Source organism: Saccostrea echinata, unplaced genomic scaffold (genome assembly GCF_033153115.1).
Source record: "Saccostrea echinata isolate AGI-Se365-2 ecotype Australia unplaced genomic scaffold, CSIRO_AGI_Sech_v1 ptg000002l, whole genome shotgun sequence".
NCBI classification, from domain to species: Eukaryota; Metazoa; Mollusca; class Bivalvia; order Ostreida; family Ostreidae; genus Saccostrea; species Saccostrea echinata.
This window is the reverse complement of record NW_026889751.1, coordinates 11,054,851-11,070,577: the sequence shown is the minus strand read 5'-3', so window position 1 is coordinate 11,070,577 and position 15,727 is coordinate 11,054,851. Positions and strand designations below refer to the sequence as shown.

Genomic DNA, 15,727 nt, shown 5'->3' with positions numbered 1-15,727 from the left:
CCCGAACCTCTACAGCAAGCGAGTTCCCCATATTGAACCACTCTGCTCAACGTATCAACGATGGACAACCACAGTGAACAACATTCATTGTCAACACTTTCAGCATCTCTCTTTTGACCACCAGGATAATCAAACCTACGTTTCAGTTAGTGCTTACCGGTGTGTACAAGAACATCAAAGGACAGACTCCAAAAGGAAGTAAAATTTCTTTCCAAACACGAGGACGTGTTTTTCCCGGAGCGGTGGGAAATTATCACAGTGAAAAATTCACTGTTCAAGAAAGAACTTTATTTTGGACTTTACTTTTCAATTTTTAAGTTGTGTCATATTTTATTTCTCACGATATGTTTTGCAAATCTAATTGTTTAATTGACCAGTGAACCTTTTCGGACTCTTGATCTGTTGTTACAAAGAGACAGAGTGCTATGTCTCAAGAACTGCTAATCTCTTATAACAACATTGTGTAATTATCTGTTTTTCATTTCCAAACATCAAAGAGTCATTATGTATACTTAATTACTCCATACCCGTGAATCTTTCACTCATTTCACTTGATGTCAACACCTGTCACCTTTTACTCATTATGTACATTCTTATAAATAGTCATATATAATTTCAATCCTTAGTCTGGAAAAAACGAAGGCCAGTCTCGGCCACGTCCGACTCGTCAGGACTCTGAGTCCGGGGCCACTTCGGCTAGATCCGACTCGATCATTTATAATATGTCTGTTTGTTGATTCATGTAAACTGTTGCCATCGTTGAGACTCATCTAATAAATACGGAATCCTTCATCATTTGTTTTAACTCTGGAATAGCATATTGGTGGACCTTCTGGAATACGGCAGACCTATACTTTGTTTTTACCTCACGGGCACACAGCGCCTCTACCTATACCTCGTACCCTCTACGCCAACATTCCCTCACCCCGTTCGTTCTGCAGACAACGGATGCAGTTCCAGACGAATTCCTAAGTGCCGTCTAAATCTACACGGTCACAATAACATTTTTGAAATAAATAACTCTTTAAATATATTTTACTAAATTTGGACATTTATCTCTTAAATTCTCTATCTGTTATCATTGTGTGTCTATTACTGTTATCATTGTGTGTCTTTTATTTAGTTGATTGAATCTCATTCTCTTTGAAACAGAATGAAGACATTCCAATTGACTTTAAGTGACGTGTTAAAATAATTGATACTCGTTTAAGGTGTAAATGCCTCAGGACCTGTTAATCTAATATCAATAACTTTGTTTATATAATTATTTAGCAATGTCTTTTATGTCCATTCCATCAAAGAAACACACCTGTCTATCAATTAACTCAGCTAGTGTCATAATTCAATTATTGTTTACTCTCTATCTTACAAAAAGCTATGTCCATTATACATTCTTTAGTTTTGGAGGCCCGATGCTCTACCGGCCACATCCAACTCGGTTAAGACCTGTAAGCTATTGTTGAAATTCATGTTGATTGTTATTTACCATCATCCACAATAAATTCGGAAACCTGATTTTACCAGTTCTTAGACTGTATATTGGAAGACCATAAGGAATACGGCACCTTTTTCGTTTACCTTGCATTACGGCCCCACAGCGCCGCTACTGTATTAACCGCCAACATTCCTTCTTCCCCGTTTGCCTTTAAACAGCGGATATAGTCCAGGAATTAGTTTTATACCTTATAACCAAAATCTAACTGGTTATATACTGATCAACAAAAGGGACCTCTCTCCTCCATTTTTCGATGGACACTCCAGCTTTTTGCTTCAAAACCAGACTTTGAGCACACAAATGTTTGAGGATATGCCCAATATCAAAACATTTTTGTATAATACATGTGTTTAAAATTATAATCTTTATAATTTTTTTATATATCTTAAATCCAATTTCAGGTTTTATTAGAAAATTTTCAGTGCTAATTAGTAAATTGTTGTCTTTAGTTGCAGTTAAGATACCCATTGTATCCAGCCCATAACACTGGTAAACATTGAAATTCTCAAAAAATTGCAAATTCATTCATGTAGCCTTTTTATCATACATGTACAACATACAAGAAAATGCGTAACTTCGTAAATACTAAAGTAAACAACTCCTTGTGTTTCTTGAGTCCAAAAAAAAAAAAACGAGATTGTAGTGTGAAATATTATGTATAAAAATTGTCCTATATAGGTTAAATAATGTTTTTATTTAAACCTGGACTACAGGGCGTATGACAACTTTCATAATGTGCGTAATAAATCGATATCAATCAGCAAAAAAGATAATTCAACTTTAATCATATTTGCAAGGGTTTTTCAATCCGTGTTGACGTCGTTTTCATTTTGACGCGTTCTAGCTATGGGGTTTGTCTAATTTTCTATTGACTGGTTCAATTCTCACCAGAATTGAGGTAAATATTTGCAGTTTGGATGCTTTTGAAGTTATTGGATAAATGAATGTTGTGTGCATGCGAGAATTTTTCTCCAAATTATGATTTTTAACAAATATCGAAAATGAGTTACCTGGGGGAGAATTGTTGTAACAGAATTGGCGACAAGTCCCTACAGTGTAGAGAAGATTCTGCATTTTTTCATATAAGTGAAACATCGTTGCGACATTTATATTCACCGAAGGGACAGCAGTTTAACATATCAAAGGTCATATAAGAATTAAACGTATCTGAATTCATGAAGATCGTCCATATCTTGAAACGGCAGTAGTTATAAAACACTGCTGATTTCAAACCCCTTTCTAAAGTACAAACATCTACCAGTTACGGGCAAGATAATGATTTTTATATCAATTTGCGAAACACAGTCATGGACTTAAATGCATGTAATTACATTAATGGTGGTGGTCATCAATATCAATTTGCAAGAATGCTGTCATTTCTATGTCAGAAAAAAATTTGCATTTTGTGAGAATAACATTACTGTTAACGATAATAATCATTACTTCGTAGTTCAAACACAACATCTTCATGTATGTTGCAGATTGTCTGCAGCATTCCCCACAATGTTCTCGATACCAGTATACATGTATATCTAATATCAAATTCAACAGAATGTTTGATAAGTATAATACACAAGTTATGATCCGTTTCGTTTGCAAGTATCGAAGCGTTACCACTCTGTACATCATGCCCACTGTATATGTATGTGTAAGTACGCATATGCGTTTATATTTCAAATTTACTTTTTTTAACACAAAAGTACATGTTTACATACGTATTCATATGATAACGTGAGATCGTCTGCTCGCGAAAAAATTGTATCACAAAAGATTATAACAATAACCAAAGTTCGAGAATTTTTTTCCTCGCTTGTAAATATCAAATAATCTTTTTTTTTTAAAGAAAAAATGAAGGCATGGATGTAATTGTATTGCTCTGCTGGTTTGTTAATTTCTCCATTTATTTAAAAACATCTGAAACGCTCTTGAAACATGTAAGCCGTGAAATTCTTTCGAAAATTTTAAAGGCTATAAACTTTAATTAAAACTTAAAAAGCCAAAACTGGGTCATTCCGCAACTCAGATTCGAACCTGTGACTTACGGATAAACTCCTTACCTTGTAATCATGACAGACCTTCGCTTCTTACTACTGCGCTACATGGGCCACAACCACACTTCATTAATAAAATTAAAAAATAAAAACTTAAAATAGAAACGTTCTCTGTAGGTAAGTTGAGACAATTTCGGTTTCAAAACTTTAGCACTTTTTTTTTTCTAAAATCCATAACATTTTCTACTGAAAGGCTCTAGATGGACCAATCATTTTAAACATACTTTTATCAATTTAGGATAACCAAATATCAAGCACATACTTGCCTATCGAAGATTTTTAAACCATTAGTGTATCTATACACTAATGGCTAAAATATGCAAGTCTGAGAGTATAATATGTATACTGTTTTGGATCTCGTAACCAGCCTCTATAACCAGGCAGAGCGCATGCGTGAAATAAATTTCCATCGAGATCGGAAAACAGCAGAGAGGAAATTCGAAATATATAATGGAAACTAGTATTGCGGAATGATACTATAGTCAGATGCAGAAATTTTTGCATAATTCGATTAACTTTTATTTAAAAAAGCAGAAGAATAAATGTATCAACTTTACAGCTAGTTTTTATTTATTTATTTATTTATTTATTTATTTATTTATCATTCTTATAATTAATTAACTAAGTAACTGATTAATTTATTAAAAAATATATTTTTGTTTTTTTTAATTCATTTATAACATTCTTTCCTTCATTTATTAATTATTCCATCCATTAATTAATTATCTATTAATTAATTCATTGATTTATTAATTTGTATGCATGTTTGTTTATTTATTAATTATTCTAATAATTAAGTAATTGATTAATTCATTAAGAAGTTCATTTATTTGTTTGTTTATTTATTTATTATATTCATTCCTTCATTTATTTCGTATTCTATTAATTAATTAATTTATTTATTTATTTATTTATTTATTTATTATTTATCTATTTATTTATGCATTCATTTATTCGTATTTTTATTTATTTCTTTATTTTTTATTTCTTTATTGATTGATTTATTTATTTTTGCCTTTATTTATTGATTTATTAACGCATTTATCATGATATATTTCTTTTATAAATTAATTAATTTTACAGGGTTTGTATACTTATTACCAGGGTTTGTTTATGTATTGCCATAGTTTGTATACCATCATCAGGGTCTATATACCTATCACCAGGGTCTGTATACTTATCACCAGGGTCTGTATACCTATCACCAGGGTCTGTATACTTATCACCAGAGTCTATGTACCTATCACCAGGGTCTATATACCCATCACCAGGGTCTGTATACCCATCACCGGGGTCTGTATACCCATCACCAAGGTCTATAAACCTATCACCAGGGTCTATATACCCATCACCAGGGTTTGTATACCCATCACCAGGGTCTGTATAACTATCAGCAGATTCTGTATACTTATCACCAGGGTCTGTATACCCATCACCAGGGTCTATATACCCATCACCAGGGTCTGTATACCTATCACCAGGGTCTGTATACCCATCACCAGGGTCTATATACCCATCACCAGGGTCTGTATACCTATCACCAGGGTCTGTATACCCATCACCAGGGTCCGTTTTATCTATCACCAGGGTCTATATACCCATCACCAGGGTCTGTATACCCATCACCAGGGTCTGTATACTTATCACCAGAGTCTGTATTACTATCACCAGGGTCTATATACCCATCACCAGGGTCTGTATACCCATCACCAGGGTCTGTATACCCATCACCAGGGTCTTTAAACCTATCACCAGGGTCTATATACCCATCACCAGGGTCTGTATACCTATCACCAGGGTCTGTATACCCATCATCAGGGTCCGTTTTACCTATCACCAGGGTCTATATACCCATCACCAGGGTCTGTATACCCATCACCAGGGTCTGTAAACATATCACCAGAGTCTATATACCATTCACCAGGTTCTGTATTATCTATCACCAGGGTCTATATACCTATCACCAGTGTCCTTATACCTATCACCAGGGTCTTTATACCAATCACCAGGGTCTGTATACCCATCACCAGGGTCTGTATACCTATCACCTGGGTCTGTATTATCTATCACCAGGGTCAATATACCTATCACCAGGGTCTGCATACCAATGACAAGAGTCTGTATACCTATCTCCAGGGTCTGTATACCCATCACCAGGGTCTGTATACTTATCACCAGGGTCTGTATAACTATCACCAGGGTCTGTATTATCTATCACCAGGGTCTGTATACCTATCACCAGGGTCTGTATACCCATCACCAGGGTCTGTATACCCATCACCAGGGTCTGTATACCCATCACCAGGGTCTGTATACCTATCACCAGGGTCTGTATACCTATCACCTGGGTCTGTATTATCTATCACCAGGGTCAATATACTTATCACCAGGGTCTGTGTACCTATCACCAGGGTCTGTATACTCATCTTCAGGGTCTTTATACCCATCACTAGGGTCTGTATACCCATCACCAGGGTCTGTATACCCATCTTCAGGGTCTTTATACCCATCACCAGGGTCTGTATACCTATCACCAGGCTCCGTTTTATCTATCACCAGGATCTATATACCTATCACCAGGGTCTATATACCTATCACCAGGGTCCTTATACCTATCACCAGGGTCTATATACCTATCACCAGGGTCTGCATACCAATGACCAGAGTCTGTATACCTATCTCCAGGGTCTGTATACCCATCAACAGAGTCTGTATACTTATCACCAGGGTCTGTATAACTATCACCAGGGTCTGTATTATCTATCACCAGGGTCTGTATACTTAGCACCAGGGTCTGTATACCCATCACCAGGGTCTGTATACCCATCACCAGGGTTTGGGTATCTATGAACAGGGTCTAAATTTGTAAATCTATGTCAAGGGTGTGTATTATCTGTCATTAGGGTCTGTATGTACCCATCACCAGGGTGTGTATACCTATCACCAGAGACTGTGGACCTATTACCAGGGTCCGTATATCTATTACCAGCGTCTGTATTTCTATAACCAAGGTCGGTATTATCTATTAAAAGGGTCTGTATACTTATCACCAGGGTCTATATTATCTATCACTAGGGTCTCTATTATCTATCACTAGAGCTGTACATCTATCACCAGGGTCTGTATACCCATCACCTGTTTGTCTGTCCCATTAAAACGTGCCCATTACTTTTGATTGGTTGGACTTATGGCTTTCATATTTCACATGTGCATTCCTTGTGATAAGGCCTTTGTCTGGGTTCTAACATATTTGACTTTTTGACCTTGATCTTTGAGTTTTTCCCACTTTTTCAAGAATTTACCAAACTTTAACCTTGGCTATAACTTTTCAACAGTTGGTGCAAGGGCTTTCATACTTTATACTAGTATGTGTATTCTTAGTAGCAAGACCTTTGAACGGATATTAAAAAAATTGATCTTCACCTTTGAGTTTTACCAACTTTTAAAAATTTTAACCCTGAGAAATTAGTATTAGGGCTATAATTTTCCACATGTGTATTCCTTGTGACAAATCCTTTCTTTGGGTTCCGACATATTTGAAATTTTGACCTTTATCTTGGAATAAGACATACTTTTGAAAAACTTTAATCTTGGCCATATATTTTGAACAGTTGGTGCTAATTCTTTAATGTTTTACATGTGTATTTCTTATGACAAAGCCTTACCCTGGGTACCTTTAATTTGACCCTTTGACCTTGACCTTGCAGTTTGACCCACATTTAAAAAACTTTAACCTGAGCTAAACCTTTTGAATGGTTAGTGCCTGGAATTTCTTATTTCTCAGATATAGTCACTGAGAGTCCTTTCTTTGGGTAACAACATTTTTCAGCTATTAAGGACATACGCAACGTAGTTTGAACTTTATTGTCTTTTTCCCTGGAGTTGAAGATTTCCAATACTTAAAGGAACTGTGTGCTACATTTTAATGTCTATATATGCTGTTGTACACTTCTTCTAAAACAAATTTGGATAAACAAAACATCTAGAATATATGTTTAATAATTTTTGTATATTTTTCTTTGAATTATACAAGAATTTTCATCAATTGATATCTTTTCCAAACCCCTGGTAATGCATGCTGATTTTTTGTCTACGAACATCTGATGACACTATAATCTTAAATTAAGAATATCTTGAAAAATTATCAGTAGGTAAGGTACGTTGCGTATGTCCTTAATATTTGAGTTTGAGTTGCATTTGAGAAACTTTAACCATTGTCAAAAGCTGCCATACAGGGACATCAGTGTTTCACAAACACATTTTGTTTTAATTTGAAATACCAAACAAAATTAAATTGAAATATTCGATAATAACCATTATAGTTTTTTGATAATTTTGTTCACTAAAGAAGAGAAAGTCCTTTGCTGTAAAGTGAGGTTTATTTGTACGTTTATTTGTTCACTAATTTGTTTATTTATTTTTGGCCTGAAATGACCATGTTATAGACCGTTCGAGAAATTAATACGACATGTTCTTTGACATCAAACATATCAAACTTTCATGCATACTTAGCTTTGAAGTCTACACTTGGACTTTGCGACTTTGTAAAAATATTTTTTAATGAACGCCTGCACTGAAAATTTAAGTTTAAATTTCAATTTAAATTTAAGGAGGTATAACCTATCGATTACATGAATTTTTATTGGGGGAAGTAGGTTAAAGTCACTATTTATAACAAAGTGTTGTCAGTCTAACTATCATGATAAATAAAGAAGGATGGCTAAATAATTGTCTGGAATGTGTTGCTTGGAATTTATTTCAAGGCCTAAACATGTAGATCAAGGTGTAGGGAAAGGTCGACCAATAATAACGACCTCACTATAGATTTTCAAGGCACCTAAATACTACAGATTTTATTTATTTCATTTGTATTTACAATTCATCAAATTATAATTTCAGATTAACAATTTTTTATTACAATTTTTCATCTTTTATAAAACAAGTTAACATTTTATAATTGCAAATTATTTGATTTGTTGTATAAATATTTTCCTTCCTACTGAGTTTATGTTAAAGTATGAATTTGAATTCCCCCAATACTGATGTACAAAAATCACCGTTACGGAAAACAAGATGTGTTTGTGAAACACTGATGCCCCCGTATGGCAACTTATAGCAAAGGTTAAACTTGCTCAAACGCAAATCAAATATGTTGGTACCCAAAGTAAGGTCTTGTCCCGAGGAATAAACCTGTGAAATATGAAAGCCCCGGTAGCAACGATTGAATAAATATGGATAAGGTTAATTTTTTTTTTCAAAAGTATGTCAAAAATCAAGGTCAAGGTCAAATGGTCAAAATTAATGGTGCCCAAGGAAAGGCCTTCTCCCAAGAAATACACCTGTGAAATATGAAAGCCAAAGCACCGACCTTTCAAAAGTTATGACCAAGGTTAAAGTTTGATAAAATTTTGCAAAACTGGGTCAAACTCCAAGGTCAAGGTCAAATATGGTGGTACCCAGAGAAAGGTCTTGTCACAAGGAATACACATGTAAAATATGAAAGTCATAGCTCCAGCCAATCAAAAGTTATGGGCAAGGTTAAAGTTTTTGCGGACAAACAGACAGACGGAAGGACAGGGCAAAACTACATACCCCCGAATCTTCGATACGGGGGCATAAAAATGCGAATAAAGCGTTCGATTAATTTATCTTATCCAATAAATTAAAGAACTGAGAACACTTAAACTGGTTGCAAATTGTACATCTAGTAGGAAAATTCTATGAAATATTTTGTTTATAAAACAAGTAGAATCAACAGTTAACACATTAATCACAGATTGTGTTTGCCTGCACATGATTAGAAAAACTGACTTTCTATGAAATTGCCCAAAAATGTACGATACATGGGAGAATTATTTGAAATCGCAAAGATATAGTCAGATAAGAAACAAACACACTCAATTTTGTAATTCATATTCGATTATCTTGTGATTTATTTTTGAAATTGTGTATACTTCATAATTATATTTAAAAAATCCCTGTGATTCATATTTAATTATGCGAAAAGTTCATATTCGAAATCTTGTTACTGTGTATTTTTAGGGATGTCAAAATATTTATTTTCCTTAGTCGACTATTCGATAACATTATTCGAACGATAGTCGAATATTCGGAACATTTTCTTAAAATAAAATTTTAATATTTCAAACCTCACTTGTAAATGCAGGAGGTATTTATAACAAAAAAAAAACCTTTTTACCTCATATATACAAAAAGTAACATCAATTGCCTGTGTTGCTCATAGATGTTTGCAGGCACCTAACGTGTGGGCAGTGTGTTTATATGAAATAATTTTAGACCGTAAATTATTCATATATCGGGGGGGGGGGGGGTTAATACACTATCTACGCCTTACTCTTTGAATATATGTATTGCTAATAAAATTAATTCGGAAAGATATACATATCACTACTTCAAATAAAACGTTTTATCATAATTATCATTTTTATCTTTCATGGAATTTTATTCAATTATTCTCCATTGCTAAAGCAAATACGCCGGGACAGTCTATGTGTTTGTTCATCACAAAAATTTGAACATTGGTCATAATTTTTTGTTTAGTTTATCAATTTCAAGAAATATTCATCTAATAGAAAATATATAATAATTTTGAGAAGATCGGACTCTCATATTCCACATATAAATTACGAATTACAAAATCTTTCTGAATTTATTTTTTTTATCTTATGACCTTGTCAGTGAAATTTGATATACTTATAAAAAAAAAAATAACCCTGACCTAAGCTTAGTATGGAATGAGATATATGTTTTCATAATTGACCTGTGCAATACCCGTGACAAAACTATAACAAGTCACTGGAATGTATATAGCCTAAGATCTTTGACCTTGACATTTGACTTTCTTTTTACAAAACTTTTAATCCTGGCCAAAGCTTTGCACCTGATGAGACAGGACTTTAATATTTTCTTGTACATGAACATAGCTGTAACAAGACCTTCCAAATATACTTTGATTTTTAACCTCATAAACTTGACATTGAAGTTTGATCGACTTTCAAATCATAACTCGATCCTTGGTCCTAAGCTTTTAAACAGAACATCCCACTTTAAAAATATATAATAATTTTAAATATGATGAGCCGCCACGACAGTCACAATATGCCATAGACGATTGCATCCCAACCAAAAAGAAAAAAAAAACAAAACAAAAAAAAAACGTTTAAAGACATTCCATATCATTTCCATGCAGTGAAAATACACTGGGTCTCCTTCTTGACAACATGACAGCTAGGGGTTGTAGAACACAAATTTTGGCACTATTATCCTACTGTTCTACTGTCATGAACATAGAAGAAATTTGAACTTTGTGTTGGTTGCTCTTCTTTTATGATAATTTTTACCATTTCACACTTTATTGATTAATTATGTAGCTACGTATATCTTCACATTTTCTCTGGAACAAGTAAACAACATAATGGAATTTTTAGATTTCTCTCTATTTATGCAATAGAGGAATCAGGATACATTGGCATTTACAATGTAAAGATAATTCCACACAAATATAAATCTTTGTCCATTGTTATAAGTTTCTATATCCTTTGCTTCCTCCTTGACAGGCTTACATGCACTACAAAATAAAAAGTAAATAAGATCAATATTACATTAGAGTCAAGGCATCTTTATTTCAATAAAATCATTATAGTTCATTAAACAACTCATACGTTCTCCACAAGATGTAACGTTTATGAAGACACCCTAAAAAGTAATTGGATTCATTTTCATAATGCAAACTATGTTGAAGGTCACCCTACTAAAAAGAAGGGAACTAGACCCTGCACGAGGGAAGAAAAAACCGTGATGAAGGGTATATAGACCCTAGTGATTGGTATACAGAACCTGGTGATAGATAAACTGACCCGAGTGATGGGTCAAGAGACCCTGGTGATTGGTATACAGTACCTGGTGATAGATAAACTAACCCTGGTGATGGGTATACAGACCCTGGTGATAGGTATACAGAATCTGGTGATAGATGATACAGACCCTGGTGATAAGTATACAGACCCTGGTGATGGGTATACAGACCCTGGTGATAGATAATACAGACACTGGTGATGGGTATACAGACCCTGGTGATAGGTATACAGAATCTGGTGATAGGTATACAGACCCTGGTGATAAGTAAAGAGACCCGGGTGATAGGTATACAGACCCTGGTGATAGGTATACAGACCCTGGTGATGGGTATACAGACCCTGGTGATAGATAATACAGACCCTGGTGATGGGTATATAGACTCTGGTGAGATGTATACAGACCCTGGTGATAGGTATACAGACCCTGGTGATGGGTATACAGACCCTGGTGATAGGTATACAGAATCTGCTGATAGATGATACAGACCCTGGTGATAGTTATACAGACTCTGGTGATAAGTATACAGACCCTGGTAATGGATATACAGACCCTGGTGATAGGTATACAGACCCAGGTGATAGATAATACAGACCCTGGTGATAGTTATACAGACCCTGGTGATAAGTATACAGACCCTGGTGATGGGTATACAGACCCTGGAGATAGGTATACAGACTCTGGTCATTGGTATGCAGACCCTGGTGATAGGTATATTGACCCTGGTGATAGATAATACAGACCCTGGTGATAGGTATACAGACCCTGGTGATGGGTATACAGACCCTGGTGATAGGTAGAAAGACCCTGGTGATAGGTATAAGGACACTGGTGATAGGTATATAGACCCTGGTGATAGATAATACAGACCCTGGTGATGGGTATATAGACTCTGGTGATATGTATACAGACCCTGGTGATGGGTATACAGACCCTGGTGATAGATAATACAGACACTGGTGATAGGTATACAGACCCTGGTGATAGGTATACAGAATCTGGTGATAGGTATACAGACCCTGGTGATAAGAAAAAAGAGCCCCGGGTGATAGGTATACAGACCCCGGTGATGGGTATATAGACCCTGGTGATAGGTTTATAGACACTGGTGATGGGTATACAGACCCTGGTGATGGGTATACAGACCCTGGTGATGGGTATATAGACCCTGGTGATAGGTACATAGACCCTGGTGATAAGTATACAGACCCTGGTGATGGGTATACAGACCCTGGTGATAGGTATACAGACCCTGGTGATGGGTATATAGACCCTGGTGATGGGTATACAGACCCTGGTGATAAGTATACAGAATCTGGTGATAGGTATACAGACCTGATGGGTATACAAACCCTGGTGATGGGTATATAGACCCTGGTGATAGGTTTATAGACCTTGGTGATGGGTATACAGACCCCGGTCATGGGTATACAGACCCTGGTGATAGGTATATAGACCCTGGTGATAGGTACATAGACCCTGGTGATGGGTATACAGACCCTGGTGATAGGTATATAGACCCTGGTGATAGATAAAACGGACCCTGGTGATGGGTATACAGACCCTGGTTATGGGTAAACAGACCCTGGTGATGGGTATATAGACCCTGGTGATGGGTATACAGACCCTGGTGATAAGTATACAGAATCTGGTGATAGGTATACAGACCCTGGTGATGGGTATACAAACCCTGGTGATGGGTATATAGACCCTGGTGATAGGTTTATAGACCTTGGTGATAGGTTTATAGACACCGGTGATGGGTATACAGACCCTGGTGATGGGTATATAGACCCTGGTGATAGGTACATAGACCCTGGTGATAAGTATACAGACCCTGGTGATAGGTATACAGACCCTGGTGATAAGTATACAGACCCTGGTGATAGGTATATAGACCCTGGTGATGGTATACAAACTATGGCAATACATAAACAGACCCTGGTAATAAGTATACAAACCCTGTAAAAATAATTAATTTATAAAAGAAATATATGATAAATGCATAAATAAATCAATAAATAAATGCAAAAATAAATCAATCAATCAATAAAGAAATAAAAAATAAAGAAATAAATAAAAATACGAATAAATGAATGCATAAATAAATAGATAAATAATAAATAAATAAATTAATAGAATACGAAATAAATGAAGGAATGAATATAATAAATAAATAAACAAACAAATAAATGAACTTCTTAATGAATTAATCAACCACTTAATTATTAGAATAATAAATAAATAAACAAACATGCATACAAATTAATAAATCAATGAATTAATTAATAGATAATTAATTAATAGATGGAATATTTAATAAATGAAGGAAAGAATGTTATAAATGAATTAAAAAAATATATATATATATTTTTTAATAAATTAATCAGTTACTTAGTTAATTAATTATAAGTATGATAAATAAATAAATTAAATAAATAAATTAATTAATTAATAATTAAATAAATAAATAAATAAATAAATAAATAAATAAATAAATAAACAAACAAATAAATAAATAAATAAAAGCTAGCTGTAAAGTTGATACATTTATTCTTCTGCTTTTTTAAATAAAAGTTGATCGAATTATGCAAAAATTTCTGCATCTGACTATAGTATCATTCCGCAATACTAGTTTCCATTATATATTCCGAATTTCCTCTCTGCTGTTTTCCGATCTCGATGGAAATTTATTTCACGCATGCGCTCTGCCTGGTTATAGAGGCTGGTTACGAGATCCAAAACAGCATACATATTATACGTCTGATGTAGCCAAAAGTCACTAAAACAGAGAAAATTCGGAAATCTTATCCATTTCATAACGCCCATATTTTATATGTTGTTAATTAAGTAAAATAAATACTTAAGCAAGTTTCATCTTGAATATTAATCATATACTGAGTAATTTACAAACTTATCTGAAAATGGGAGCCTTATGAGGTCCTTATCAAACCTTGTTTTTTGACAATTTAAAGTCTGCCAAGAGGAAGACCTTAAAAGATGTTCCCTCACATTTCTCAGTGAATCAAGGGGACCTTAATACAGAAAAACATGTAATGATAAAACTTGAAAATAGTTAAATAAGACTAATATTTAATTTGTATGAAATGTCATGAAAATTTATTTTCCATGAAATGTCATGAAATTATAAACATACATGTACAAAGTTATTTCCACTGTACAGAACACATTAATTAAACTCTTAGAGTTATATATATTTGATTTTTCTAGTTTACAACTTTTTTTTCAGTAATTCACAATTATTTCCAGTTCTATGCAAATAATATCTGTTTTGTTCACTTTTGTTCACATAATTTTCAATTCTATGTGATGTCCATTTTGTTCACATTATTGTCACACAGCAGCCTGCCAGGCAGTAAGAATCTGCATCACTGTGTTCACTGGTAAATGTGGGAGTGTGGCACACAGCACTGGTAATGTAGGACCTCCTGTGTAAGAAACATACCACACTATACTGACAAAAAAACCCCACCTGGAATCATTGTTTACAGTGCTTGAAACATTTCCTTGAAAATCTATGGAAACAACATAAAGCTGTGCCTCTTTGAAAAGAGTAACATGCATACTTTGGCTGAATTATTTATTATGTAAATCATACAATTAACTAGAAAACTAACAAAGTGGTACAGGCCCTGCAGTATTCTTATATTGATAATCTTGACAATTTGACCTTGACATTTGACCACAGCATCTTTGGGGTCTCTTTTAATCTAAGAGTTAAGATGGAGTTTGAATGTTAAAATACATACACTGTATACATTCTAATATACTTTTGTACCACATGAAAGCATGGTCATTTGAAAATAAACCATTAACCCTTTGAATAAATGAGCTCAAAATATATAGACATGCTCCCCTTATCATTGTTCAAATATAGAGTGAAAATGTTCAAAAATACAAGGAACAATATTCTCCTCATCCTTTGTATTTGGTGAACATTGTGAAATATTGTTAAATGACTGCATTGACCTCATGGAAGTCAATAATCAAATCAGATCATTCTCAAAGATAGATTATTAAAGTACATGTAAACAATAAGCTCTGGGATTCATATCAATCCCTTGTCATTGGAATATTTCAGAATTATCATACTAGTATTTCAAATTGAACCAACCTTCCACAACAATTTTTGATATCTCATCTGGCGTTGAAATATCATACCACGTGACATAGGCTGATAAGAGGGACATGTTGCAGCCTTTGACAGTGTTGGTTTGTAGATATTTCACAATAACTTCCATGTTGGCTGCCAGAAAAAAAATGTGTTTACATACATGTATCATGG

The 15,727-nt window shown here is 34.4% G+C and overlaps 1 protein-coding gene across 1 annotated transcript in view; it reads right to left on the bottom strand.

The window, feature by feature from the left end:
• Positions 1-14,575: 14,575 nt before the first annotated feature.
• The window catches only part of LOC133172411 (anaphase-promoting complex subunit 1-like), a 36,575-nt gene continuing 35,423 nt past the window's right edge, over positions 14,576-15,727 (bottom strand). Inside the window, exons 52-53 of the mRNA XM_061307293.1 lie at positions 15,557-15,688; positions 14,576-14,870 (exon numbers count right to left, since the gene is read on the bottom strand). Coding sequence (XP_061163277.1) covers positions 14,776-14,870; positions 15,557-15,688 — 227 coding nt within the window. The 3' untranslated portion in view covers positions 14,576-14,775. The remainder of the gene's footprint in view (positions 14,871-15,556; positions 15,689-15,727) is intronic.